The 26,002-nt window shown below is 48.7% G+C and overlaps 3 protein-coding genes and 1 long non-coding RNA gene across 9 annotated transcripts in view; 2 read left to right on the top strand and 2 right to left on the bottom strand.

Moving 5' to 3' along the window:
* Nucleotides 1-1,972: 1,972 nt before the first annotated feature.
* LOC122380042 lies at nucleotides 1,973-6,665 on the bottom strand. Its single transcript, XM_043362793.1, has 2 exons — nucleotides 5,484-6,665; nucleotides 1,973-2,776 (listed from the first exon to the last, which is right to left on the bottom strand). Exons 1-2 carry the CDS (start codon nucleotides 6,421-6,423, stop codon nucleotides 2,772-2,774), a joined length of 945 nt encoding a protein of 314 aa, XP_043218728.1. The 5' UTR covers nucleotides 6,424-6,665; the 3' UTR covers nucleotides 1,973-2,771.
* A 320-nt stretch (nucleotides 6,666-6,985) lies between these two features.
* On the top strand, nucleotides 6,986-11,908 carry LOC122380040 (calcium load-activated calcium channel-like). Its single transcript, XM_043362792.1, has 5 exons — nucleotides 6,986-7,177; nucleotides 8,672-8,749; nucleotides 9,273-9,447; nucleotides 10,425-10,569; nucleotides 11,278-11,908. Exons 1-5 carry the CDS (start codon nucleotides 7,054-7,056, stop codon nucleotides 11,362-11,364), a joined length of 609 nt encoding a protein of 202 aa, XP_043218727.1. The 5' UTR covers nucleotides 6,986-7,053; the 3' UTR covers nucleotides 11,365-11,908.
* A 521-nt stretch (nucleotides 11,909-12,429) lies between these two features.
* The window catches only part of LOC122380038 (cryptochrome-1-like), a 29,684-nt gene continuing 16,111 nt past the window's right edge, over nucleotides 12,430-26,002 (top strand). The window contains exons 1-2 of one of the 6 annotated variants that reach the window (XM_043362784.1): nucleotides 12,430-12,543; nucleotides 15,843-15,994. The gene's annotated coding sequence lies outside the window, so the exon portion shown is untranslated. Of the gene's footprint in view, nucleotides 12,544-15,805; nucleotides 15,995-22,095; nucleotides 22,201-22,243; nucleotides 22,359-22,966; nucleotides 22,995-26,002 lie in introns of those variants that run through there. The other 5 variants (XM_043362788.1, XM_043362789.1, XM_043362787.1 and 2 more) reach the window with 5 other exon arrangements.
* LOC122380041 lies at nucleotides 17,065-22,101 on the bottom strand. The gene is made up of 3 exons (XR_006256271.1): nucleotides 21,899-22,101; nucleotides 19,227-19,335; nucleotides 17,065-18,083 (listed from the first exon to the last, which is right to left on the bottom strand). It is a non-coding gene; the product is annotated as an uncharacterized LOC122380041 (long non-coding RNA).

Below are 26,002 nucleotides of genomic sequence, written 5' to 3'. Positions count from 1 at the left end.
CGGTCTTCTGCGCTTTTATTCCCGTCGATCTCGCAGCGGGCACGCCCCCCTCTGCAGGTTTACGTAATTCACAACGCTCAGCGATGTTCAACAAGGTCTTCCATACCTATATCCACCGTCCGTGCCGAGGGTGGAGACATGTCAAGCACCTGTCTGTTTATCACCGATAGTTGACGAGTACAAGAAAGTATCCAAAAATGGGAACGCTGAATATGTTACACCCTCAAAACACCTAGTCCCAATGAAAGTCTAGTTTTTCCTTTCTTAATGAGTGTAAGTGACAAAAGGCCTGGTAGGATGGGCACGAGGAATGATCGAAATCAGCATAGAAATTATAAATAAGCCACCCAGAGCGACCTATATAAGAGAAATTCCCCCAAAACGATCATGCTTAGAAACACGGAAGACAAAAACCACGCTCATGACGCTCCTTATAAAATAATGCTAAACAGCTAGCATCCAAATAAAATATGTCTTTCCGGGCTGATAAAATACAGCTGAATAATTTTCGACCACTTAAACTGAGTTTACAACAGTAGTTCGGTAAAATCACGCACGTTCTACGCGGTCGTCCGCCTCGACACCAAATGTCAACAATATTACCTCGGGACTGTCCGCGTGTTCGCTTGCATATGTCAGCATCTGGTGTCGATAGTATGAAAGTTCATAACCAGGCGAAAATTATTATACTTTACCTCAAACTAAAAAATGCTTCATTTTCCTTAAAATTGCATGTTAAATGTCGTATAACCCATATTTCCACCATTCTGTCATCTTTAAAAAATCATTAAAAATATCATTCCACGGTCAATTTCCTTGTTCCACGGTCAGATTAAAGATAACTTTATGGAGATTTAGTAGATACTTAAATCAGCGTGCACTTTTTTGAGACGTGATGCACTTTTGAGTTTTAGTGGGCGAACGGCCGAAAAATTGCCTTCCGTTCTCATAAATGGGAACGCCCGTTCCCATATTTGGGAACTCCGTTCCCAAAAATGGGAACGTTCCTATATTTGGGTACTCATGACCATAGTTCCGCCTACTGACATGGAGCTGACACTCTTGCAGGCCTTATAAGATGGATTGTGCACCGTTTTCACACAGTTTATGGCGAGAGGCGCCCATTGCGAAGTCCTGAAGTCCATGCTACTGAAAGCCCGATTTCAGGTGTTTGACCTGACCTTGACCCGACCTGTGACCTCAAAATTCAACTTTAAAGTACTCATCTGAAGCGTCTCGTCGCGCTCTTTCGTTTGCCGCCTCGTGCGTTTCGCTGCGCCTATTGGTTCTCGAGTTATCGGCTGGGGGCGTTTAACGCCCCCCCCCCCCCAGCAAACGGTGGGTGGCGAAATACCCCAGCAACTGCCGGGCTAAAACATAGGGTGAGCGGGGGGGGGCTATAGTCCCCACTTTTCAGCCATTTTTTAAAGTAGAATATTTATCTTTGATGTAGGTAGGTACATAGGTACAAAACGAAGAGCAGTAGGTAAATGGTTCAGCAAGGTCAGATGAGCACAAAATTGCAAAGAATTTCTTCATAGGGTATTGGGGCTCCTCCAAAGTGACATTGAAGTTTCTCTGCCCCCCTCCCCCCGCCTCTAAACACTTTTCATGAGGTTCCTACGCCCATGCCACGATAGACGACTAGCGGGTCCGAGGCGAAAGCATGTGACGTGGCCGGCCCCCGGCCCTGGATAGCGGGCGGCGGCCAGTCCCGTCCCATGACGGCTGCTCCTGGGTCCTACCCAGGCAGCGCTGACATTACAACTTCACGGACATCATAAAGTGCCCCGTTTTGATTTGTTAGACTTTTGGAACCAAACCACCGCACTGGCACTGGAACATGTTGATGAGCCGCCGGGTACGTCCGAATAAGTTATTTATTCGCATTTACCACTTTCGTATTTTTTTTTTACAAATTTAGTCTGAACCTTTTGATAGGAAGGATTTGTAACGTTCTTAAGATATCAGATAACGTAAGACGATGATATGTATTCAGTAATGTCAGATAGTCAGATATACAGTACTGACCAACCCTAGCTCGGGTGTCTAACTCTACAACCGTCTGGCTGCCGCGCCCTCACTTGCCATCAACCACGAGTTCGCTTTTCTGCCGTTAGATGACAGCACGTCTCAGGACACTACACATTACAATACGCCACATCCCTTCTCCTGCGACAATGAGATATCGAGATCACGGACATGCTGGTGTCCGTACACGAACACACATGTGCAATGCACCACATCAAATGCTACGCAAAGCTACTGTGCGACGAAGCTATACCGCGGCACTGAAGGACTGAGCACTGTAACACAACTGGTAATCGCAAAACAGTATAAAGCACAACAAAATATTTACATTGCATACCTCTCATGACGCTTGGTCATTCTACCGTTTGCTGATAAGTATGCAGCCACATCCAGCATGCATTGACACGAACTGACAAGAACAGTGAACACGAACTGAACTGACGCGAACAGTGATTCATCTAACGTAATCGGACAGATAGGCGGGCGGGCGCCTTTCGCGCTGGGGACGGCGACTTATGACCGGCGGTGAGCCTGCCCCGGTCAGTGGTGCGTAAGGCGCATGGACGGGGGACGGCGGGAGCGGAGGAGATGACGGCACATCCATCCACGGTTCGCCAGGAGGCACGGGCGGGACGACGAGCGGGCGCACGCCCGTGCCGGTGGCGACGGGAGGAGTCTGAGGCGGCTCTGGTAACGCGGTGGGTTCCCGTGGCGGACCGAGCAGGTCTGGGTCCGAGTGATCACTCTGTACAGGCAGAGGGTCATTGGTGGCTAACAACTGGCGGCGGTTGCGACGATAGGTCACTTCATTCACGCGCACCCAGTAAGATCGCGGCCCAGCTATTCCTGTACAGACGCCAGGGGTCCATGTGCGCTGTCCAGGGAGGCGCATCCGAATGGGCTGACCCACGACCAGAGGGGTCAGGGGCTGCGTCCGACGATTGTAATATTTCGCCTGGCGCAGTTTATTGTCAGCGAGAACACTCGGGAGAGGAGTCGGGTACGCGGGAAGCAAGTTTGACCTGGGAGTAGGCAAAAACGTCCGACAGGCACGTCCAAACATTTTCTGTGCCGGCGACATGTCTGACCCTTCACTGGGCGAATTACGCCACGTCATCAGCGCCCAAAGGAAGTTTTCACCGGAGGCGATAGCCTTACGCATTAAACTCTTCGCCGTTTTCACGGCGTTCTCAGCCTTGCCATTCGACTGCGGATAGCCTGGGCTGGAGGTAACATGATCAATATCCAGCGAACGCAGAAATGCTTTGAACTCACAGCTGCTGAACGGTGGGCCGTTGTCACTAACCAGCGTTTCTGGAATGCCATAGCGAGCGAACTGGGTCGCTAGAGCTGAGGTCACATGTGTCACAGTAGTCCGAGTCAGGCGGTCAATCTCCATGAAGTTGGAGTAATAATCTACCAGCACGAGGTACATTGACCCATTAAGTTCAAAAATGTCCGTTCCCAGTTTCGCCCATGGACGGGAGGGGACCTCATGCGACAATAGCGGCTCGGCCGTCTGAGCCGGGCGATGGGCTAGGCAGGTTGGGCACTTCAGAATCGCTTCTTTTAGCTGGCTGGTCATTCCGATCCAAAACACGTTCTGCCGAGCAAGTCGCAGTATCGATGACAAACCAATATGAGTACGGTGCAGGCGCGAGATAAGGTCCTGCTGAAGAGCGCTGGGAATGACCACACACCTGCCTTTGTACAGCAGTCCGTCCTGTGTGAAAAGTTCGTCATGAAAGCCATGATACGGCCGGAGTGCGTCTGGCAACTGGCGCCGATGCTTCGGCCACCCTGCCAGTACCTGTTTGACGACCCGTGGGAGGACCAGATCCGACTGATACGCGGCCCGTATGGCTTCTAGACGCTCTGGAGACACCGCGATCCCACTGGACAACTCTAGGGATTCGGTCTCCATTGCGAACAGTGAGGATGGTTGCTGAGTTGGAGCACGACTAAGCGCATCAGCAACAGGAATCTCTGATCCTGGTCGGTACACAATGTGAAAGTTGTACCTCTGCAGTGTGAGAAGCATTCTCTGCAAGCGAAGTGGTGCGTCACTGAGTGGTTTGTTGTGTATCGCGACCAATGGCTTATGGTCAGTCTCGACTGTCACTGGCCTACCGTACAGATATTGGTCCAGGCGAGTGAGCGCAAAAGTAATGGCCAATAGCTCCTTCTCAATTTGCGAGTAGGCTCGCTCCGCTACCGTAAGGGAGCGCGAGCAGTACATGACTGGGTTTCCCCGCTGCAGAAGGACAGCGCCGAGGCCATGGCTCGATGCATCGCACTGCACTGTAGCCTCGTCATGTGGGTCATAGTATTTGAGCACTGGCGCTGTTGTAAGCAGCTGCTGAATGGTTTTGAATGCTGTCTCACACTGGGGGCTCCAGTACCAGTCGAAGCTGGCCTGTGTGAGCTGACGGAGAGGTGATACAGTCTGTGACAGGTTGGGGATGTAGCGGGCCAAAAAACTGACCATCCCCAGGAAGCGTTTGAGACTGGGCACATCCGTGGGGGGCGGATAGTCACGCACCGCAGACACTTTAGCTGGGTCTGGTTTCAAGCCGTCAGCCGACAGGACGTGACCCATCCATTTCAGTTCTGTCACTTTGTACCTGAATTTATCCGGGTTCAGACGAAGGTTCCTCTCACGTGCCCTGGCTAGAAATGCCGCTAGATTGCGGTCATGATCCTGTTCGGCCTGCGCACGCGTGTTGCCGCGACCAAAAACTACAAAATCATCAGCTATGACCTCCACACCCTCAAGACCCCTGATGAGCTCATGCATCATTCTCTGCCAAATTTCGGAGCTGCACTTCACGCCATATGGCAGCCTGTTCCAGATATAGCGTCCAAATGGCGTGTGGAAGCAGCACAGGCGCGCCGACCTAGCTGATAGCCCAATCTGCCAAAATGCACAGGATGCATCCACGAGACTGAATACTTTGGCTCCCGTGAGCCGGGCGGTTACCTCGTCCACAGTGGGTGTGGGATAGTGTTCTCTCCTCACAGCTCGATTTAGGAAACGGGGGTCTATGCATAGGCGAATATCCCCGTTCGGTTTATCCACTATCACAGGATTTGAGACCCAGTCAGTTGGCTCAGTGATGTGAGAAATGACGCCTAGCGTCTCGAGATCGTCCAGTTTTTTCTTAGTATGGAAGAGATAGCACTGTTCACAACTTTACACTGAAGGATGTGCCTACTCCGAGACACGGGATTAGTAAAGCACAGGGACCGTTTCCCCTCACATGACACGAGAGCGCCGTCATACATGCGCAGAACGGTATGGCACGGTCTCAAACATGCGCCCTGTGGATCGTCCGTGATACGCACGTAGTCTGTCCATGTCAACACGTCACACTCGGAGCCGGAATCTATCAGAAACGTTACCGATTTTCCCGAGGCGGTCAAAGTTTTGTGTGCTTTTGTGGGTGTCTCACCGGAATGGCCAGCTGTCGACAAAACGTCCCAGTGCTCATGTTGATGTGCACCTGACGCGCCGGGAGGCGGGTCGCGGCGCTGGCCGGCTGGCGGAGTCGCAGTCAGCTGATCGCGGCCGGCGGCGGCGGCGCCCACGGTGGCGGCGAGAGACAGCGGCCGGGCCGCTGGCTGGCGAACTGGTCCGCGCCCGCCAGAGCCGGGCGGGGGACGCCGGGAGCCGCAGATAGTACTGCATGCGAAATGGTTGGCCTGCCCGCAGACGAGGCAGGCTTTGCCCCATGCAGGGCAGCGAGATCGAACCATTGGGTGATCACGGCCGCAGAACTTGCACTTGCGGGTCGGTTGGGACCGGTTGTGTCCAGAGACGGCGGCCAAGTTGTCTGTTTGCTCACTGTGGGACTCAGTTCCAAACACCTTGAGATCACGATTGGCGGCTTCTTCGGATAGCGCTATGTCGATTGCCATCTGAAGGGTCAAATCAGCTCGCTTCAGCAGCGCTGCTTGTATTTTCTGGTCACGGAGGCCGATGCATATTCTGTCTCTTAGCATGTTGTCCCCGTCTGGGAAATCACACGTTGCTGCCAGAGATCGAAGGGCCGATAGATATTGGCTGACCGACTCGTCTGGCTTCTGACCGCGAGTGTAGAAATTGTACCGTTCACGGACAACATTCTGGCGGGGCACACAGAACGCCTCGAAGCGTGACACTAGCTCATCCAACCCTTGTTCTGCAGACCACCCAGAGAAATGAGAGGCGACTTCTTGTGCTTCACCACCTGCACAGTTGAGAAAAACGGCCACTTGGACGGCCTGGGGCTTGCCAGCGAGTTCGACAGCCACAGCGTAATTCTCCCATTCACGCCGCCAGGTCCGCCATCTTGTTGCTAATTGCGGTGATGAAATCTCGAGCTCTGCCGGTGGGCGAAGATTCGACAGCATCGTCGGCACCTTTGTGTTACGTTAACTTCTGACACCATGTAACGTTCTTAAGATATCAGATAACGTAAGACGATGATATGTATTCAGTAATGTCAGATAGTCAGATATACAGTACTGACCAACCCTAGCTCGGGTGTCTAACTCTACAACCGTCTGGCTGCCGCGCCCTCACTTGCCATCAACCACGAGTTCGCTTTTCTGCCGTTAGATGACAGCACGTCTCAGGACACTACACATTACAATACGCCACAGGATTGACGACATTTCTATGATTTAGACGGTTTACATTGCCTTGAATTAGACCCGTAGCAATAAGCATTTCGAATTACACAGACAAAATTTACAAAACCTTGATATCTTTGCACACCCTGGCTAAGCCTGATTTGTCACGTCACGGAATGACAATTATTTGGTCTTGTTTTCTACTTTTTGATAGATTAAATGTTTTGAATATTTTATTATTATGTACCAATAATTTCAAAAATTTTGCAACGACAAATTATTTTTTTTTAATGGGATTTTATCTTAAATCAAATGGCAATTGCAATATGACACGTGACCAAAACGCCGTAGCTACTCAATCTGGCGTGCCGGTTTCAATTGTTTTATTTGCGGTGTGTTTGCGGTTTAATGTGTGTGTTTCATTGGTTTCATGTCGGGATTCGTTATTCTATAATAAGCTCTTTTTTAAATATGTTTTCCGACACCATACTTATTGTTCTTATATCTATTTGCACGGCTTTGTTTGGAGAAGGTGAGGGATTACTCATGCTTACTTTTTTTACCAAACTTTAGTCGTGGGTCTGATTGTCTCAAAATCACATGAAATATTGAAAATAAATGCATCAAATGTATAAAATGCCTAATATTGCATTTAGTTTTAATATTATGGGAGTCTAAGTGCAATGTATCATACCAAACATTTTTGCTACTAAGAATAGTCATATTAATTAAAGCCATCTTTTTAATCAAGCTTTGTTGACGAGTATTAAAAGTCTTAACGTCTTGAACACTGCCCAACAGAAAATATCAGCTTACTATTAATTTTGCTTTCTAGCTTCATTACCACCTATTCTTTATCTGGTATTGCATTTGTTTGTGCGCTTACTGCCATCACACTGTCTTGAATAATTGAGGTATACAAGACATTTTATTTAGGCATAGGTAGTTTATGGCTTCTTATACCTGAACTATCCGATTGGTTACGCAGAGTGCTGCTTGGTGTTATTCTTATCTGTGTTGACTCACCTGGTTGACTCACCTGGTTGGGTTCCTTGTCACTACTGTAGAGTCAGCTATGGGTGAGAATAGGCGGATGCAGGAAAGGATGTAGGAACCCCATTGTGTGCGCAAAATGACCTTATAGTCGGCGTGCCCTTAAACCCCAATAAGCAAGAAGAGACTCTCCAGACCAGGAAGTGGGTATGGCAGTGTACCTAGCCTATGATATCGCCTGGGAAGTGTCAAAGTGTGTGTTCCAGTGAATTGAGCAGAGTGAATATACCTGTGTCTATTGTATCCCTACATCAATGTGTGATTGGCTGATTTCAGAATGAGAAATAACAGACACAACGTAGTACAGAAACAACACTACCCACTCTATATGCAAATAGTTTATCATTGTGCTGCTGTTTGTCTCATATATGGAAGTTCATTGCAGTTTTATTTTAATAGATGCAAAATCCAGTTTCAGTTGCCTGGCCTCTCATTGCTCAAACACATGTGACATGAATGTGACCAATGAGAAACTGAGTGATGGAAGCAAGCTGGCAGCCTGCTGATATGAAATAGTGACCATGCACTGACCAGGCCATATCTCTCTCAAATCTGCTTGAGCCATATTTTATGTACTGATGATCACATTTTTTAAACACTTTTCATTGCCTCTCCTATCCTCCTTTAAAAAAATTGTCTCTGCAATCTCACCTAACCTCCTTCAAAGCTCAAGCTCATTTGAAGCCTACCTTTGATCACATCATTTTCTTCCCTACTTTGAAAATTATTCCAGGAATTGGTCTGACTGAACAGTGAACACAGAACTCATTTTATCTCCTCTGACCTTTTTTCTGTGTAATAATGGGGTCAAAACATTCTGTAAATGATGGGATTAGAACAATAAGTTTGTAACTAATTAGGTACCCACATTTTCATATTGGTGTGACCACCCTACCATGATCAGTTTGTTTAGATACCTTCTCTGAAGTTAGTCAGATCATTATTGATTCCTTTTCTTGTGATGTCTTTTCAGGGCTCACATGGCTTCTGGTCTACAGAAGTGAAAAATATCAAAAACTCAAGGCTGAAGTTGAAAGGCAAAGCAAGAAATGTAAGTGTTGTTTCAGAAAGTGAACCTATGCATTTTTTTGATACATATTGTAAAAATCAAAGTAATAATATAAGTTGAACTGTAGTCAGTAGTATGTGGAGATTATTTTGGTAGGCTGTTTTCAACATCATTGAATCTGATTGGCAAAGTGAGAAGGGTACCTTTTCACGATTTACAAGTTATCGTATCAGCAGCTGAGCAGAAACAAAAAGAGCTTCTTGGTATGCAAGAATTATTTTAAAAAAGGTTCTGGCTCGTATAAACATATTCTTTGGTTGATGCTCATGAATTGATATTCTAAATTGGTGAAGGGTAGGAAGCTTTGGTGAGTAATAACCAGCTCGATATTTATTCGGTGTTGTCTTACCAATAGACCTCGTCGGTTTTTATTATCGTTATTTTTGCGACACATATCGATGCTCAAAAGTTATTTCATTATGAAATAGGTACGTGTCGTATTTCATCGCAGTCATTGTTCGTAGCTCTGTGTATGGAATGGTTGATGAGGTGATTCGGTTGACAGTGGAGCGGAAAAAGGAAACCCGTGGTGAGGCGAGTGACCGACAACAAAAGAAGAAAATCGAGCGTGAGGAGGAGCGGCTGAAGACCAACAGCCGAGAACTGTCCATGGTCAAGATGAAGTCCATGTTTGCCATTGGCTTCACATTTACTGCACTCCTCAGCATGTTTAACTCAATGTGAGTGGGAGTTTTCCGCGGTGTGAGGCGTACATTTTGTGTTGAACCTCCTTGTACCGCCTTTTTAACTAGGAATAGAATACCAGTATAACGCCTTTTGGGGCGACTAACGGAGCGAGCGAGAGGGTGGGCCTTGCACGTGCGAAATTGTGAGGGGGTACCTCGAACTGACTTGTGCAGCCTTGCACGTGCGAAATTGCGAGGGGATACCTCGAACTGACTTGTGCACGGCACCCTACTAACCGGTCTCTAGCGATGTGCCAAATTTGAGCGCAATTGGCCCAGCCGTTCTCGAGATCTGGAAGCGACACCCTGCACGTGCGCACGTGCAAAATAGGTCCCGACTGACTTTTGCACGGCACCCTACTAACCGGTCCCTAGCTGTGTACCAAATTTGAGCGCAATCGGTCGAGCCGTTCTCGAGATCTGGAAACGACCCCTACACGTGCGCACGTGCAGCAGCACCCCAACTTTGGCACATGGATATGCATTGCCTAGTGGGTGCCTACCTACATGCCAACTTTGAGCGCAATCGGTCCAGTAGTTACCGAGATATTGCAACAATTACAAAACTGACACCTCTTCGTTTTGCACGTGGCACGTGCATAAGGGGTCGTCCATATGCATCGGGAATAGTCCAATACTTGGTAGAAGGAATGAAGCTACCCTACAAAAAGTACCGCATGTAAATCGGTCAAGTGGTTGCTGAGATATAAGCCTCGCAAAAGCGTCCGCACCCGGCCGCTCATACTAAGAAATTTCCGTTAATCTAAGGAAAGACTACGCTCGCTTCGCTCGCTCCGTAATTAGGCTGTAAATCGGTTATGAATTATGACAATCGCGTTGCAACGATTCCACTACCGTCCCTCCGGCTCCTGCAGCCCTCACCAGGGCGTATGCTCTGTATCTTCAGAATAGGAACTAGGCTTTTATGACGTTGTTGACATGTCTCACCGATCTTGCACCGCTGTTTGCAGTTTCGACGGGCGCGTGGTGGCACGGCTGCCGTTTGAGCCCATCTCGTTTGTGCGCGGCCTTTCACACCGCAATCTGGCGGGCGAGGACTACCGCGAGTGTTCCTTCATCTTCCTCTACATCCTCTGCACCATGTCCATCAGACAGGTGAGTTCCAAACGGGACTGGAGACTGAACGGGATTGTTCGCTTTCTACAGTCGTAAGATCATAATGTTTGTTGGCGGGACGTGCGGGAAAGGTAACCACTTACTAGTTGCACAGCTGTCCACTTTCGTTCTTGTTATAAGCAGGGATGCGGAGCCGGAGCCGGAGACGGAGCCGCCGGAGCCGGCATATTTTGCCCGGAGCCGGAGCCGGAGCCGTAAACAATATAGCCCGCAGCCGGAGCCGGAGCCGTCAAAAATGGGGCGACTCCGGCTCCTTTTCTTAAGAGGAAACAATTATTTACCTAGTTCGGTTTGACAGTACAAGGCGTAAAACAATGTGGTATTCAAAATAGCCTTGTTATACAAATACAGAACAACGTGTACCAATCCCATCGCCTTTTTTCTTCCACCCGTATTTAATTGATCGCATAGGAGATGTACTGAGTAGAAGCCGGAGCCGGAGCCGCCGGAGCCGGATCATTTTACTCGGAGCCGGAGCCGGAGCCGCCATATTTCACCCGGAGCCGGGGCCGGAGCCGATTTTTTCTCCGGAGCCGGAGCCGAAGCCGTCTGAAATTTCCACGGCTTCGCCTCCCTTGTTATGAGTGTTCTATATTCAGATTGTGTTCAAATAGTTAACTCTATCATTGTGCAGATGATCCTGATCAGAGTTTGGCCCAATTTTCACAAATGTCTCTGTTGTCGCAGAACATCCAGAAGCTGCTCGGCTTCGCGCCGTCGAGAGCTGCCAGCAAACAGAGCGGTTTCTTCCAGCCTCCGAGCCAACAGAGCTAGGTGTCACAGTGCCGCGCGCAGAGACATTGCCGCTGGATGAACCGGCAACCGCAGACTGCCTCCAGTATCGACGGGGATGCCACGGGGACTGTTATCGCGTCCCCGTTGGTTTCCCGATGCAATGATGGCCTTCTAGACATATGGCATGTGGATTTTGCCGAATGGCGAACGAACGGGTATCCCGTCGTTGTCTGGTTGGTGATTGTGATGCATGAAAATCTGGTGGGGCTGCGGATTAGGTCATGAAGGATGTGGTGTAAAAAATCTGGTGGGATTGTGGATTTGGTCATGTGGAAAGCAGTGGCTTGTAATATATCACAGGGGCTAGGAAGGATTGTCTACAATTGCTAGCTGATGATCCAACGTCTGAGTCTTTTTATTGATGTGTGCGTGTGACTGGACGACAGGACGGTAATGCAAGACAGAGCGACGGTGATCCCTAATCGCGTGAAGTATCACCGTGCGCTGTTTCATCTGTGGTCGGCCACACCCGACTAGAAAACTCGTGGCGTCGTTGACTATGAAATATAATCATTGACCTCAACGTGGACGTTTGTGCATTCACAGCCTGTAGGGTAATGTAGCATGCGAGGCGACGGACACAGGCTAGGCCTTTGGTTCAGGCTGTGGCCTACATTCTGGGCCAAACGTAGGTAAATTGTCCTAGCAGGGCTGAAAAAAGCTGCCATTGTGCCATTGTAAATGGTGACAAAATATGATGTGCCCGGTGACAAATATTGTGACTGAGAGGCTGCATTCTTGTCGCATACTCATATTGACTGCATCTTGCATAGGGCCTGTAACACGCGAGCAAGTAGGAGCATGCATTTGTTATACCTTCTACTTGCATCTCTACATTTCTTTGTCAAAAGTTGCATCTCTACCGTCCCTCAACGTTTGAGCTCCATATGTGTTCTATGAGCAGAATCAGCAAAACTCTCACGTAAGCAAAGTGGTCCGGCTGAGAAACGAGCCAGTGCGGTCCCATGCTAACGCAATGCAATGGTGACACAGTCACCATTTGTCGCCATTCTGTCACCAACGCTCATTGGTCCGCCAGGCGGAAATTACTGCGTACGGACAAACAGAACAGCGTTTTGCTTTGCTCTATAGATGGCCTTGGCAATTTTTTGAATATCAGTAGAAGCAGTAGAAGTATAACAATGAGAAGCGTTTGAGGGGGCTCTGGTATTAACTGGATAATTCGCCAGCTGACGCCGTATGGTGGCGCTAGTGGAGCAGCACCATATGACGTCAGCACAAAACACCGTGAGCAGCTATGAAATGGGAGCGAGCACCACGGAAATATCGAAAGGTGATGGACATGTACTGACTTTGGTCATTCAAGTACCACCAACACCATACAAAAATCATATAATATCATCAAGACTGATTCTGGAATCGATTCGTCCGGGTATTTAAAACACACAAAAAAATGTTTGTTACCGAATTCTGAAACAGTATAAGGATATTCTTGTTCCTTACTTTTACCTTGTGGAGTACTTTTACTTGCTTTCTAGTGCGCCCATCACTATCTTGAAATCTGGATTGCAACGCTGTAGGAAAACTTTTTTTCATTTGTCATTTCTTCCACTTTTGAGCAGTGATAATTTATTTGGTTTTATACATTAAATAATGAAGACGGCTCCTAACTTTTTAGGGATCTGCAGTGGCCCAGAGAGCAAAATCAGATATTTTCTAAAAACTTGAGGCCACTATTTTCTTATATGCTAGAAAATATACAAATATTGACATTAAAAGAATGATACGGGTATATAATTCTGCAGAAATATAAATTCAAAGTATTTAAATTATTCAAGAACCTTTTTAAAATCTTCCATAATGACTTCTTTCAATACAAGCTGGATGCAATTTCAATCAATAAAGCAGCACAAGGCAGTACATTGAGCTACGATGATCCATAACCAATCGGCACCTGCAATTTGATTGATCTTCGAGATGTACCCTGCCCCTGTTCCCTGACTTTCCCTTTTCGTTGTACCGGGTGAAGTGAATATTCTGTGAATATTCTTCTGACAGTCAGTTTTTAGTCCTACATTATGTTGTCAATCAGATTTAATTGGTTCAAAAACCGTCGTAGTCCGTCTCATTCGCAGTCTACATCTCCACATGCGCACCCATACATGCCCAAAATTTTCACTACGTATGTACTATGTACCCTGCAGCGTATCCTGATGAAAAATGTTTTGTTGAAATCATAGACACTTCCCAAGGTAGGCCATAGTCCATGGCCATATATTTAAGTCAAAACAGATAAAACAGATAAACACAATTCCAATCATCAAGTCAACCAGCATCGACAATCTGCACATAAGTTCTAAACCTATTGTAAGACTACTTTGTATTCAAACTTTGTATTGCAGAAGGGTGGAAGCTGCATGGAATTATGCGACAATTTTAGCGTGCATCCACGCTCGAAAGAGCAGGGTTAATTGTAACAATGTCAATACCATAGCAATAACGTAATTGTAGGCGTTGTGATTCGGTTGTTTCTTGTCTGTGCTGGCCATTGCGCGGGCGGTCCAGCGGCGGAACTCGGCTTCGCCGCCGTGGCGCGCTGGCAGTTGCTTCTTCTTCTTCTTCTGCATCCCATCGCCAACCCGCTCAGGGGGGCGGCGGCGCAGGCGGGTCGAGCGGCGGCTCGGTCCGCCCAACATCCTCGATGAAGGTGACGACCTTCGTCGCCGGGCCGCCGAGGACGTCGACCAGGCGAGGGTCGGCACCCGAGCGGCGGCGGCGGGCCGCCTCATAGGCCGGACAATCGGTCAGTAGGTGCGCCGCGCTGTCGGGCTCCCCGCACGCGGGGCATTCGTAGTCGGCTTCCGGGCCAATCTTGTGGAGCGTGTCACGGGTCAGCGGTGATGTGCCGGTCCTCAGCTGGGACAGCGTCACCGACCCCAGCGCGCCAGGGAGTCGTGGCCAGGCGTGGGGTCCGGGTGCGGGTGGGCAGCGGTTGCCCTCTGTCGCGACAGCTCCCGGACATGGCGCGTGACGGCGGCTCGCGCACTCGACAGGTCGATCGGTGCGCTGTCTTGGTCGCCCGCCGTGGCCTCGCCAGCCAGGCGGTCGGCGGTTTCGTTGCCGTCCAGCCCGGCATGGCCTGGCACCCACTGGAGCACCGTCTCGGTGCCGTTCTCGGCGAGGGTGCTCAGCACTCAGCAGCCTCCACACCTCGGCGGCCAGGGCCATGGTCTGGTTAGCTGGGCCGCGGCCGAGTAGTTGGAGCCCAGACCTTGAGTCGGTGAGGAGGCGGACCGACTTGGTCGATGCCAACTCCCCGTCCTCCAGGCCGGCCACAGCCGCGAACGCCTCGCGCATGGCGGTCAGTTCTGCTCTTAGGCTGGAGCAGACCGCCCCTGCAGGAGCGCGCACGGTCTCTTCTCTGTTGAGGTGGTGGAACTGGATCAGCGCCTGCGCCGCCCTGTTCCGTCCGCCGCGAGCCGAGCCGTCCGACCAGATAGTGACGTCCGGGTGCGGGAGCTCTGCAATGGCTCGCAGGGCAGCTTCCCTGCGGACTGCAGGCGGGTCCGACCGGCGGGTGGCCACGGGCAGGTCCACCCTGAAGGTGATGCCGCCGCGGTGGCCCAGCCATGGCGGGTCGCAGCTGTAGAACGCCGAACCTGTAACACAATAGAATTGCAATTGTAACAAAGACCTGCATGGTCAGCACACATCTGCAGTGACTGTCATCCCAAGTTGGTATGAATTGGCACAAAGTTGGGTCATGGTAGCAGACGTAGCACAAGCTGTTGTGATATGCCATACCGTAGGACTAGGTCGTAGGTTGTAAATTTTAGGTTTAAGGCTGTAGGTTGTAGGTCAGGTTAGGTAAGGTTTGGTTAGAAAGACCCATTCTCGTGCATCGGGCAGCTTGTGCTACATCTACCTGACCAATACCCAATTTGGATTCCCAAAATTGATGGCAAACAGGCTTTTTGTATAACAAGTGTGGTTAATTGTTCTAATCCCCACTGCAATGTGAGGGTAACTGCTTTTCTACAATCACAAAATTTGAATTCATATAGGTAGGTGTTTACATGTTCAGAAAATGATACAAAATATGACACAATTAATTATAGCTGCAACTGGATAGTGGATACCAACCTCAACTGAAAGTTTCTGCAGCCTTATAACCTAACAAATGACTAAATTGCCAAAATAAATCCCTTAGTACAATAGCTTGACTCTAAAATAACAGAAATTTTTCATGCAGACCCTGAAATGGAGGGTTTATGAAAAGTAACAAAAATAAACATTCACTAATATCAATATGTTGTTATAAATTTCATATGTAGCATAAGCGCCAATACTGCCTTCATTTACAATGTTGCTACTGTTTTCCACTCACAAACGCTGCCCTCCGTGGACAGCAGCAGCAGCAGTGAAACGTCACCCGTGGTGTGACATCACCACCCATGACGTAATGGAAATCCAGTTGTTACCAAGGCCCGTTTGAGGCAAGCGTGCGAGTTGATGCGTTTTGTTAAGATTTTGATACAGCCTTGCCAGATTACTTGTGATTTGTCCTTTGTGATTGATCTGTGACTGGAGAACAAGTGCCTTATTTCATCAAGTCGGCGGCCCATCACAATCTACGTTTTTTGGTGGGGTGAGTTCAAGTTGGGTGAGCTGTAGCCCAGCTTTTTTTCAAGGAGCCAAAACCAAATATGTGTTGGGATGGCCACCAGGAGGAAAACCAGTCAAATATAAAGAATTTGATGGCAGTGTAATCCCTGCACTGATGACACATTAGGTACTCACTCCACTAGGCACTATCAGTTGGGCAAACTAGGCGGCGGGAATCAAAATATGGAGGCATCAAAATATTGATTCTAGTGGGCGGAGCTTTGACCATATATGGGCATACGTGCAGACCATCACAGAAACGTCAATTCTTCAGCAACCGGCTATAATTTCAAGATAGTTTCTTCACAAAATGTAGAACAACGTTGAAGCTACCCGCCAGGCACGAAACAATAGCCCTAACCTCTTCGGTTAGTTTAGGAAAGCGTCTTGAAAATAATCAAGATATTGATTCATCACGGCGGCTAATCCCGGCGAGAATCAATATTTTGATTCCGCAAACAGCTGGCTAATCATTATTTTGATTCTGAAATCAGCTGGTTTATCAATATATTGATTCTGCGAACTGACTTTCTGCAGACGTACTTCACTCTTCAAATTGACTTATGGAATGTTTCTTGTGTGCAAATAATGCAAATTCAATAAATTCATGAAGATATTATCAGCACAGGATCGTGTAATTTTTTCTAGACCTTATTCCCACGGTAGACCAGGGATTTTCAGCACTCACCCTAGCTCCCTGCTCAAAGCTGCAAGCCTTCGAGGGAATGCGTCAAGGGAGCCGTGCTGACCTTTGTATAGGGGTTGTACTGAGTCGGAGCCGGAACCGAAGCCCGACCATTTTACTCGGAGCCGGAGCCGGAGCTGGAGCCGATTTTTCCTCCGGAGCCGAAGCCGTCTAACATTTTCACGACTCCACATCCCTGCTTTGTAGCATTGATTTTGAGTAAAAAAAAGTTCACTTATCGTCTTTCACGTGTTCATGAATGTGTTTCTACGCATCTGTATCCCGTCCCATTTCTGTGGAGTACAGTAAGAGATATTTCGCCGAACAATATACTCCTCAAGCCCGTTGCACAAATTGCACAATTTGAATGAAAATATGATACACGGATGTATTTGCAGTCGCAAATAATACGATGATATTCATAACACATTTCACAACGATCCCTGCAATTGCCACACATTTGCCATCACAAAGCCCTGTCGTTGATGCTCACATCCCATGCAAAGCAATACTCACTTTTAGGACACGTCTCTTATTCAATATGGCTACGTATTTGCAAAACATGCAGTTAATAATATTTAAAACTGAGACCTAACCAATAAGACATACCGTGGACAGGTAAGAAAAAACAAATAAACTTCTGGAGAATGACTTCAACGTCTCGATGTTGCCTAATTACAAAGAGCAATTTCCGGTTTCGAATCAAATACATGAAATAAATATAAACAAAATTTGTACAGATACGCTCAATATAGGGTTTATGATTAGCACGGCTACCTAACACATCAATCCTGTCAGGTTGAGCCACTTATGTCCACACCCAAAGCAGGTCGCTTTGGAACATCACAAGATTCCATATTACCACCGAAAACGGTCACCAATTGGTCTACGGATCAGCATCTTCAGAACATTCTCGACCGAAAAACTATCAGTCCTGCCTGTGTTTTGGTTCGCTTCATTTGGGCTATGCACACGTTTTTCTACTCCGGTTCTAGGGACGAGATAGCAGTCATCACGCGCTGCACCAGCTCGTTCTTTGACAGGTTGGTGACGCTGTCGTCATCCGGCAGGATAAACACGTGGCGCATTTCACCCTCGGCCCCGCCAGCCACATACACACTTCCTCACGTCATATTGTTTCTCGCCACGAGATCAAAGTTCAAAAAGTCGTGATGTAGGTAGTCTCCACCCAGCCCGAGTCAGGTACTCCACCGGTTGGTCGGGTGCGGCCAGGTCCGCGCAACGCCGCCCTACTTCGGTCGACGCTCTGGTTGACAGGGATGGCGTTGTCATACAGTTGCCTGTCGACTGAACAGCGATTCAAGACGCCATCCTTGACCCTCTGAAGCCAATCCCCGCAACGACCAGTGTTTGATCATTGGTTGACCTGCAGCAAACAACAGAACACAATAATTAGGACATTTGTGGACAATAAATTAGGAAACTATATGTGTTATTATTCTACTTGTTCAGCAACTATTAATTTTAGAATATATTCAATAAAAAATTAATTAAAAAATTAAATAATGTCACTTAAATTTCCACTGAACGCCACCAGGTGCGCCAACAACTGTCATCTCATGCAGTTATATAAATTCTGCCAAAAAAGTATATCTGAGGCCAGTTGTACCAACAGAAAAATAGGTGGCTGCTGGATTTTTTTTTTTGTCTAAAAGTTACTTCACATACAGAGCATGAACGGTACAGCCTTATCCGTTTACGTGCCCATCATGTTAACGCTCCATATGTGAAGCAGTCTTTGGGCAAAAAAATTCCAGCAGGCAGCTATTTGTGTCGATAAAACTGGCCTCTATAATTAACTTTGGCATGGACAATCCTGAAAATTAACTATCCAGCATTCCCTGGACTGACATACATTAGACGCATAATTTTCTTGAAGACTACGCATAATGTAAATATGGCTTACACCATTCAGCAACTTGCTTTTGTTACACTTAAAATAAGCATCATTAAATATGTAGCAAAAATGGGCGAAGCAATTACAAGCCAAGCATACATACCTACTATTTAAATAAGGCAAACACCAACATGCACTAAGACCTTTCAATCTTAAATCGGAACAAGTCAATAACCTAGTTGCCCTTAAAAAATTTAAATGCTACAAATTAAAGTTGTAGCAACAATTGGGTGAGTGAGACACAAGCAGAGGCTAAAACATCCAAATTATGTAAAATACTGGACATGCACTGCCCCCATTTCATGAGTCCACCCAACAATTCTATCATGTGAGACAAAACATCAGGCTTCTTGTAACTAATTTATACCGTAACTTTTAAAGGACATCATATTTCACTGAAATACTACACCTAAGACATCATTTTCGAAAAAATATAGCTTAAAAAGACAATAGAAGAGTGAGAAGGCGTCCCGCGCCGCTGATGTCGCTACCGCGCCATGTTCCTAAAACCATCTCTTAAAACGAGTTTTTGGTAAGAAACGTTAAGATCACATGCCTGAAATTGAAAAACACACTTCAAAGTATCTTAAAATATGATCCATTGTTACTTACACTTCAGAAAAGGTCGCTTAAACAAAATAAAACCGGGAGCACTACGTTGCATCCAAACACCCACGACGCCGGCGCGAAATGGCGGGAACCGGAAATCGTGGCTAGATACCTTACCTTACCTTAATGTTGGCGGGACTATTGGAGGCCAGAGGCCTATTGGACCCGATCTCGTCGAGCTCATGCGGTACTCTTTGCTCAAACTCAGTTTATGGTAGGGATATCGTACATACGACTCGACCAGTGTCTGTCAAGGAGGTTCTTGAACCCGTTCAGGGTCGGAGCGAGAACCACTTCAGCCGGCAGCGAGTTCCAGTCGTTGACCGCACGTACGCTCCAGTGGTTTCTTCGTACTCTAGTCAGAGCTCTTGGTTTGGCCACCTTCATCGTATGACCTCTTGTGCTTGCCGATGGAGCAGCCTGGAAGAAGTCTTCTTTCTTCAGGTTCAGAAGACCAGTCATGAGCATGTAGAGCATGATGACGTCTCCTCTGCGTCTTCTGTAAAGCAAAGACGGCAGCCGTAGCCTGCGCAGCCGCTCCTGATACGGGAGATGCCGGATTTCAGTGACAAGTCGCGTGGCTCTGCGCTGGACTCTCTCCACCAGTCGTTGATCTTCTTTGTTGAAGGGGCCCCAGATGATGTTGCCATACTCTAGGTGAGGTCGGACCAGGGTCTTGTAGAGGACTGGGAGAGTCTCAGAGTTGAGTAGCTCAAAGGAGCGTCGGATGACTGCCAGAATCTGGTTGGCTTTGCTGATGGCAACAGCAGCATGCTTCTTGAACTTCAATTCCTCGTCAATGAAAATGCCCAAGTCTTTTTCTTCTGTCACCGCTGAGAGTGGCTCCCCCAGAAGCGTGTACTGGAGCCGTGGGTTACCTCTTCCGAGGTGAAGAACCTTACACTTCTTCAGGTTGAAAGGGAGAAGCCAGGTCGCTGACCAGTTCGCTGCGGCTACTAGGTCGAGTTGCAACTGGGCGCCGTTCGCGTCAGTAGGAGCCTTGGGCGGTTGCGACTGGTTCGGGCCGTACAGTTTTGCGTCGTCCGCGAACATGGCGATGTGGCTCTTGACACATTCTGGGAGGTCGTTTACGTAGATGACAAAGAGCGTCGGTCCCAAGACCGAACCCTGTGGGATGCCGCTCATGACAGGGTGTTGAATCGAGGTTGCTCCATTGATCGCCACTCTTTGACCTCGGCCAGTAAGAAATGCCTCAATCCACTTGAGCACCGGGCCTCGGATTCCGTAGCCCTTCAACTTCGCAAGCAGACGCTTGTGCGGAACAGAGTCGAAGGCTTTTCGAAAGTCCAGGTAGGCAATATCAATATGCTCTCCATTCTCCAGCTGCCGAGTCCAGTCCTCCAGAGTAGAGAGAAGTTGGGTTGCGCACGACCTCTTGGGAAGGAAGCCATGCTGGGCATCGTTGAGCTGCCCGGTCTCCGTGAGGAACTCCATGATTCTGTCTCTGATTATGCCCTCCAGCACCTTCGAAAGCACGGATGTCAGGCTTACAGGTCTGTAGTTTGCTGGTTCCAGTCTGCAACCACCTTTGAAGATTGGAACAATAGTTCCCAGTTTCCACTCGTCTGGAAGAGAGCCGCTATCAAGGGACTTCTGGAACAGAGAGCAGACGGGAGAACTGATTGCGGTCGCGAGCTCTCGCAGGACCCTCGAAGGAATACCATCAGGACCAGGGGAGGTGGAGGTTTTGAGGCTCTCCAGTCTGCGCTGAACCAGTGCAGGACTCAATTCAACACGCTCTAGTGTTCGTCCTTCCCATGGAGACGCCAGGTCAGGCATGTTCGAACAGTCCTCCACGGTGAAGACACTGGCAAAGAACTCAGCAAGCACGTCCGCCCTCTCCTGATCTGAAAGTGCTAACGAGCCATCAGCCTTTCTGAGGTTTCCAATGCCAGGCTTAGTTTTCAAACGTGAGTTGACATATCTCCAAAAAGGCTTCACGTTGTCTTTGAGCACATCAACCAGAGTCTGTTCAAACCTCCGCCTCAACCGCCTGGTGAGGCTTCTCAGGTCGTTACGCGCGCGGACAAAACGATTGTAGCACTCCACGTCTCGAGTTCTCACGTATTTCTTCCAGAGCTTATTTTTCTTATTTCTTAGAGTCCGGGCTTCTCTTGTTACATAGATGTTCTTCCTCTGATGGGATCGATGAAGCGGGATGTTCTCTGTCATCATCACCTTGATGGTCTCGGAGAGGAGCTTGCAGTGTTCCTCCAGCGGGACCGACTCTAACGAGGCCCACGACACACTTTGGAGGTCATTCACCATCTTTGCATAATTGCCCTTGCTTAGGTTCAACTTGGCTGTGTGGTTGCCTGCTCCAGGTGAGTAGCAGTGCAGCTCGAACCATAACACCTCATGGTCGCTGTTCCCGAGAGGAGGGAGGTGAGTGATTTCGGATATCATGCCCTCCTCATTAGAAAATATCAGATCCAGGACGTTGGGGGTGTTACCATGTCTGTAACGTGTTGGTCACTTGACATGCTGGATGAGGAAGCTGTCTCGAACCGCCTCCAGAAACGCATGGGCCGGGTCAGACGGTGGACCAAGAGACATACAACAGCTCCAGTCAATAGAATTGAAGTTGAAGTCCCCCATAATGACGAGGTGAGATGGGTTAGCTCTTGTAACTTCAATGAGAAGGTCGTAGATACAAAGAAAAAGAATATTTCTTATAAATGAATTATACAACTAAATAACGCATTTTTCATTTTCTTTTAGACAAAATTATGAAAAAAATACAAAGGCTCGTCGTTAATGATAAACAGAGCAAGTTTTAACAGCACGTTTTTGTTGAATTATGGCGGCGAAATCTTTATGCCATTCGTAAAGGTACGCGCGACAAACGGCTGATAGCCATGCAGCGAAAAATTGAAGCGGGGAAGTTTTTTGTGTTGACTTGTCAAAAAATCTCGCCGTCATGGGGGTTTTTTCCGCCGTAACGGGTCGTCTGAAGGTGGGAATGTCCCAAATTGAATCAAAATATTGATTCTATGCCCATATATGGTCAAAGCTCCGCCCACTAGAATCAATATTTTGATGCCTCCATATTTTGATTCCCGCCGCCTAGTTTGCCCAACTGCTATGATGTCATTAGCCTCATGATATTGATAGGTAGGTCATTTAATATCAATATCCTCCAAAAACAAAATGAACTTTGAAATCTAGTTGTCTGTTGTCTTGATATTACATTTTCTCCCATCAGTCTGAGATACGTACTTACCTTGGTGGTTAAAGTACCTACCTACCCAAAGGCCAATTGATTTTATAATGATGCTAGATCAAGCTTCTGCTAGTTCATTCGCACATCATAAAAATACCCAAAATGTTTTTCCTTTTAAAATTTTCTTTCCAAAATTTCAAATTTGTTGGTTTTCTGGAAATGTGGCAAATTGTGGAATGGATAAATTTACTTGCGGAATTTCTTTTGAAGTTACATGTTGAGGGAGTATCAATCCATTGAATGCATTTCATGGACTATGCATTTTTCCTTTGCATGGTGAAATTGCCTTTTTGCACCCTAGCCTAGGCTCATCTTCTTCTTCTTAGCTTTTAGTTCCACCCATCGGATGCACCATTAGGTTATCCTCACTGCTGGCTGCTCAAAATTCAATAAAAACCACACCATATTATTACAAGCCATAAATCAACCTAGAAACTTGTTGACATAATCATTCACTCCATAAAAAACAGCTACACCTCAAGCAAAAACAACAAAACCTAATCTAAGCTGACCTAAGCTTACCTAATGTAACCTAAACTTACCTGAATCAACATGTGGTCAGGTGTAATGTAGAAATGTTTTGTGTAAAAAAGTATTCTTAGTATTGTGTAGTTTCTTTTTTCAAGCTAAGGAGGATGGTTCCTTTCCTTTAATATCTTTATTTTCTCAATTTCTCCAGTTTTTAGAGGGTGCAAAAAGTAAAATTAGATAGGTATAGCCCTATGTATGGCTGGGTAGGCAGTGGGCTTGGTGTGCCATAAAGGACCTTAGTCTCCCAGCCTGCATCTTTTTATATTTTCAATTCACCACCTAGACACTGCATCAGTGATGCATTGTATAATATATGCACCCTTTATTGATTAGTTAGGCAGAAAGTGACAAATTTTCCAATAGCTAATATTTAATAAACATGGTAGGTAGGTATTCATTGATTCATTTGCCAACAAATATAATGGCCAATAATTGTGGATACCAGACTGGAAAAAGTACAAATTAAGCCGAATATGTCCGGCGTAGTGGCGAGATTGTCCCGGAAATTTTAGCGCACGTCCGGCGTAACTTCGTATACGCTGAATTCAGCGCATGGCGGCCGCTGAATTTTTCGGCGAATGGCGTTCACCGAAATTTTCGGCATGCTGGTCGATCTAGCAGCACATTCGCCCCGTGGGCGGCTCTGGAGAGGCTCGGGACGTCTGTTCGGGACGAGACGTCCCCAATGCTCCGACTCACGTCGTCGCGTGCTCCGACTCACGAGCCGCCCTGAGTACTCAGTGGAGGAGCGGCCGCCCAGGTGAGGCCTCCACCCTCGGCGCTGAGATAGGTATGGGAGACCTTGTTGAACATCGCCGAGGGTCGTGAAGTAATCCTGCAGCGGGTTCCTGCCCAAGTTTCTGCCTACTGCGGGATCGAGGGAAATGAGAGCGCTGACGACCTGGCGAAACAAGGGGCCGCCCTGCCCTCGGACGCCCGCTCGCTGACCCGGGTGGTTCATTGTGCGGCCTCGCGTCAAATGGCGCGACAACTTGTCCGAGTTACCATTCAAGTCACTTCTAGCTAGCACGCTGCCACTCCCCATCCCCGGAGAGGATCGGGAGGACACCGACCGGGAGGATGCCGTTTCGGTGCACCTGATGAGGGCGGGCCCTGGGCACTTACTGGGCCCGCTCGCTTCAGTAAGTGCGCCGAATCGGCTGTCTCCCCTCCGCGGCGTGCCAGCAGTGCCCGGACAAGCGGTGCCCGTCGCGTTTTGCGCCGAGTGAAGAGAAGAGGCTGATGTGCTGAAGCACGTGCTGCTCCGCTGCCCAGCCCTCGCTGGCGCCCATGCCAGCCTCGAACACACCGCTCCACCGATTTTTGTGGCCCTGGAACTTCTGGCCTGAACCTTGTTCCACGGCACGATACAGTGCGCACACGTATTGTGGTATTGGATCAACTAGTTGATTCAGACGTTCAAACATGGGAGAGCGCTCAAGGCTCCGGGACGCTCTGTCTGGTTGATAAAGCCTTAGTCGGTAGATGTGCACACGTGCTTTAAATATAAGTGGCTTATTTTTGGCACAAATAGGCAGGGGCGGATCCAAGGGGGGGGGGGTCACATGGGTCATGGCCCCCCCTTGAGGCCCGGGGGCCCAAAGACCTGCCAGGGGCACCACCGGCCTATCAGGGGTATCACAGTCCTGACAGGGGCACCACAGGACCGCCAGGGGCACCACAGGCCTGGTGCCCCTGGGCCCTGACAGGACTGTAACGCCCCTGACAAGCCTGAAGTGTCCCCGGCAGGCACGTGGTGCCCCTGACAGGCCTGAGGCGCCCCTGCAAGGCCGGTGGTGCCCCTGGCAGGCCTGTGGTGTCCATGGCAGGCCTGTGGTGCCCTTGCTAGGCCTCTGGTGCCCCTGACAGGCTTGTAATTCCCCTGGAAGGACTGTGGTGCCCCTGGCAGGCCTCTGGTGCCCCTGACAGGCTTGCGGTGCCCTTAGAAGGACTGTGGTGTCCCTGGGCCCTGACAAGCCTGAGGTGCCCCTGACAGGCCCGTGGTGCCCTTGTTAGGCCTGTGGTGCCCCTGGCAGGCCTCTGGTGCCCCTGGCAGGTCTGTGGTGCCCCTGGCAGGTCTGTGGCGCCCCTGGCAGACCTGTGTTGACTGGTGCCCCTGCTAGGTCGCTGGTGCCCCTCACAGACCTGTGGTGCCCCTGGGCATTGACAAGCCTGAGATGCCTGGCTATGACAGGCTCGTGGTGCCCCTGATAGACCAGTGGTGCCCTTGCTAGGCCTGTAGTACCCCTGGCAGGCCTCTGGTGCCCCTGCTACCCCTGCGCCCGGAGAGGACTATGGTGCCCCTGAAAAGCCTGAAGTGCCTCTCGACAGGCCCGTGGTGCCCCTGACAGGCCCAAGTTACCCCTGCGAGGTCGGTGGTGCTCCTGACAGGCCTCTGGTGCCCCTGGCAGGTCTGTGGTGCCCCTGGCAGGCCTGTGTTGACTGGTGCCCCTGCTAGGCCACTGGTGCCCCTCACAGGCCTGCGGTGCCCCTGGAAGGACTGTGGTGCCCCTGCCTCTAGGGGTGCTCATGGGCCCAACAGGCCCGTTGTGCCCCTGACAGGCCTGTCGTGTATACTTGCTAGACCTGTGGTGCCCCTGCTTCCTGGCAGGCCTGTGGTGCCCCTGCTTCCTGGCGGGCCTGTGGCGCCCCTACAAGGCCGTAGGTGCCCCTGACAGGTTTGTGGTGTCCCTGGAAGGACTTTGGTGCCCCTGACAAGCCTGAAGTGTCAAGGACAGACCCTTTAGACGCCAGGGTCAAGTTCGTCGGACTGACAACGATTCGCTTACCTGATAGCGTTCCTGGTAAGTACTCACTACTCAGCGTCCACAACATATATACACATAGCACATTCATATATACTTGTTTACAATTGGTAAATGTGGTTGTGGGTAAGAGTTAAGATACTGACTAAAAATAAAAAATAAAAATAAAAAACTGAAAATGGGGGCACCACCAAAATGAAGTGGACGAAATCCGTTGAGTTTTTAATTTTGGGTATAGG

Source organism: Amphibalanus amphitrite, unplaced genomic scaffold, assembly GCF_019059575.1.
Source record: "Amphibalanus amphitrite isolate SeventyFive unplaced genomic scaffold, NRLGWU_Aamphi_draft 000090F_arrow, whole genome shotgun sequence".
Lineage (NCBI taxonomy): Eukaryota > Metazoa > Arthropoda > Thecostraca > Balanomorpha > Balanidae > Amphibalanus > Amphibalanus amphitrite.
Note: the sequence above shows the minus strand (reverse complement) of the source record. Positions and strands in the feature narration are given on the sequence as shown.

Coding starts and splice junctions, on each gene's coding strand:
- LOC122380042 (XM_043362793.1), bottom strand. CDS start 6,423: ATGCTGTCGAATCTTCGCCCACCGGCAGAGCTCGAGATTTCATCACCG.
- LOC122380040 (XM_043362792.1), top strand. CDS start 7,054: ATGTGTGTGTTTCATTGGTTTCATGTCGGGATTCGTTATTCTATAATA. Junction 8,750..9,272: donor TGAAAGGCAAAGCAAGAAAT/GTAAGTGTTGTT, acceptor TTCGGTTGACAG/TGGAGCGGAAAAAGGAAACC. Junction 9,448..10,424: donor CTCAGCATGTTTAACTCAAT/GTGAGTGGGAGT, acceptor CGCTGTTTGCAG/TTTCGACGGGCGCGTGGTGG.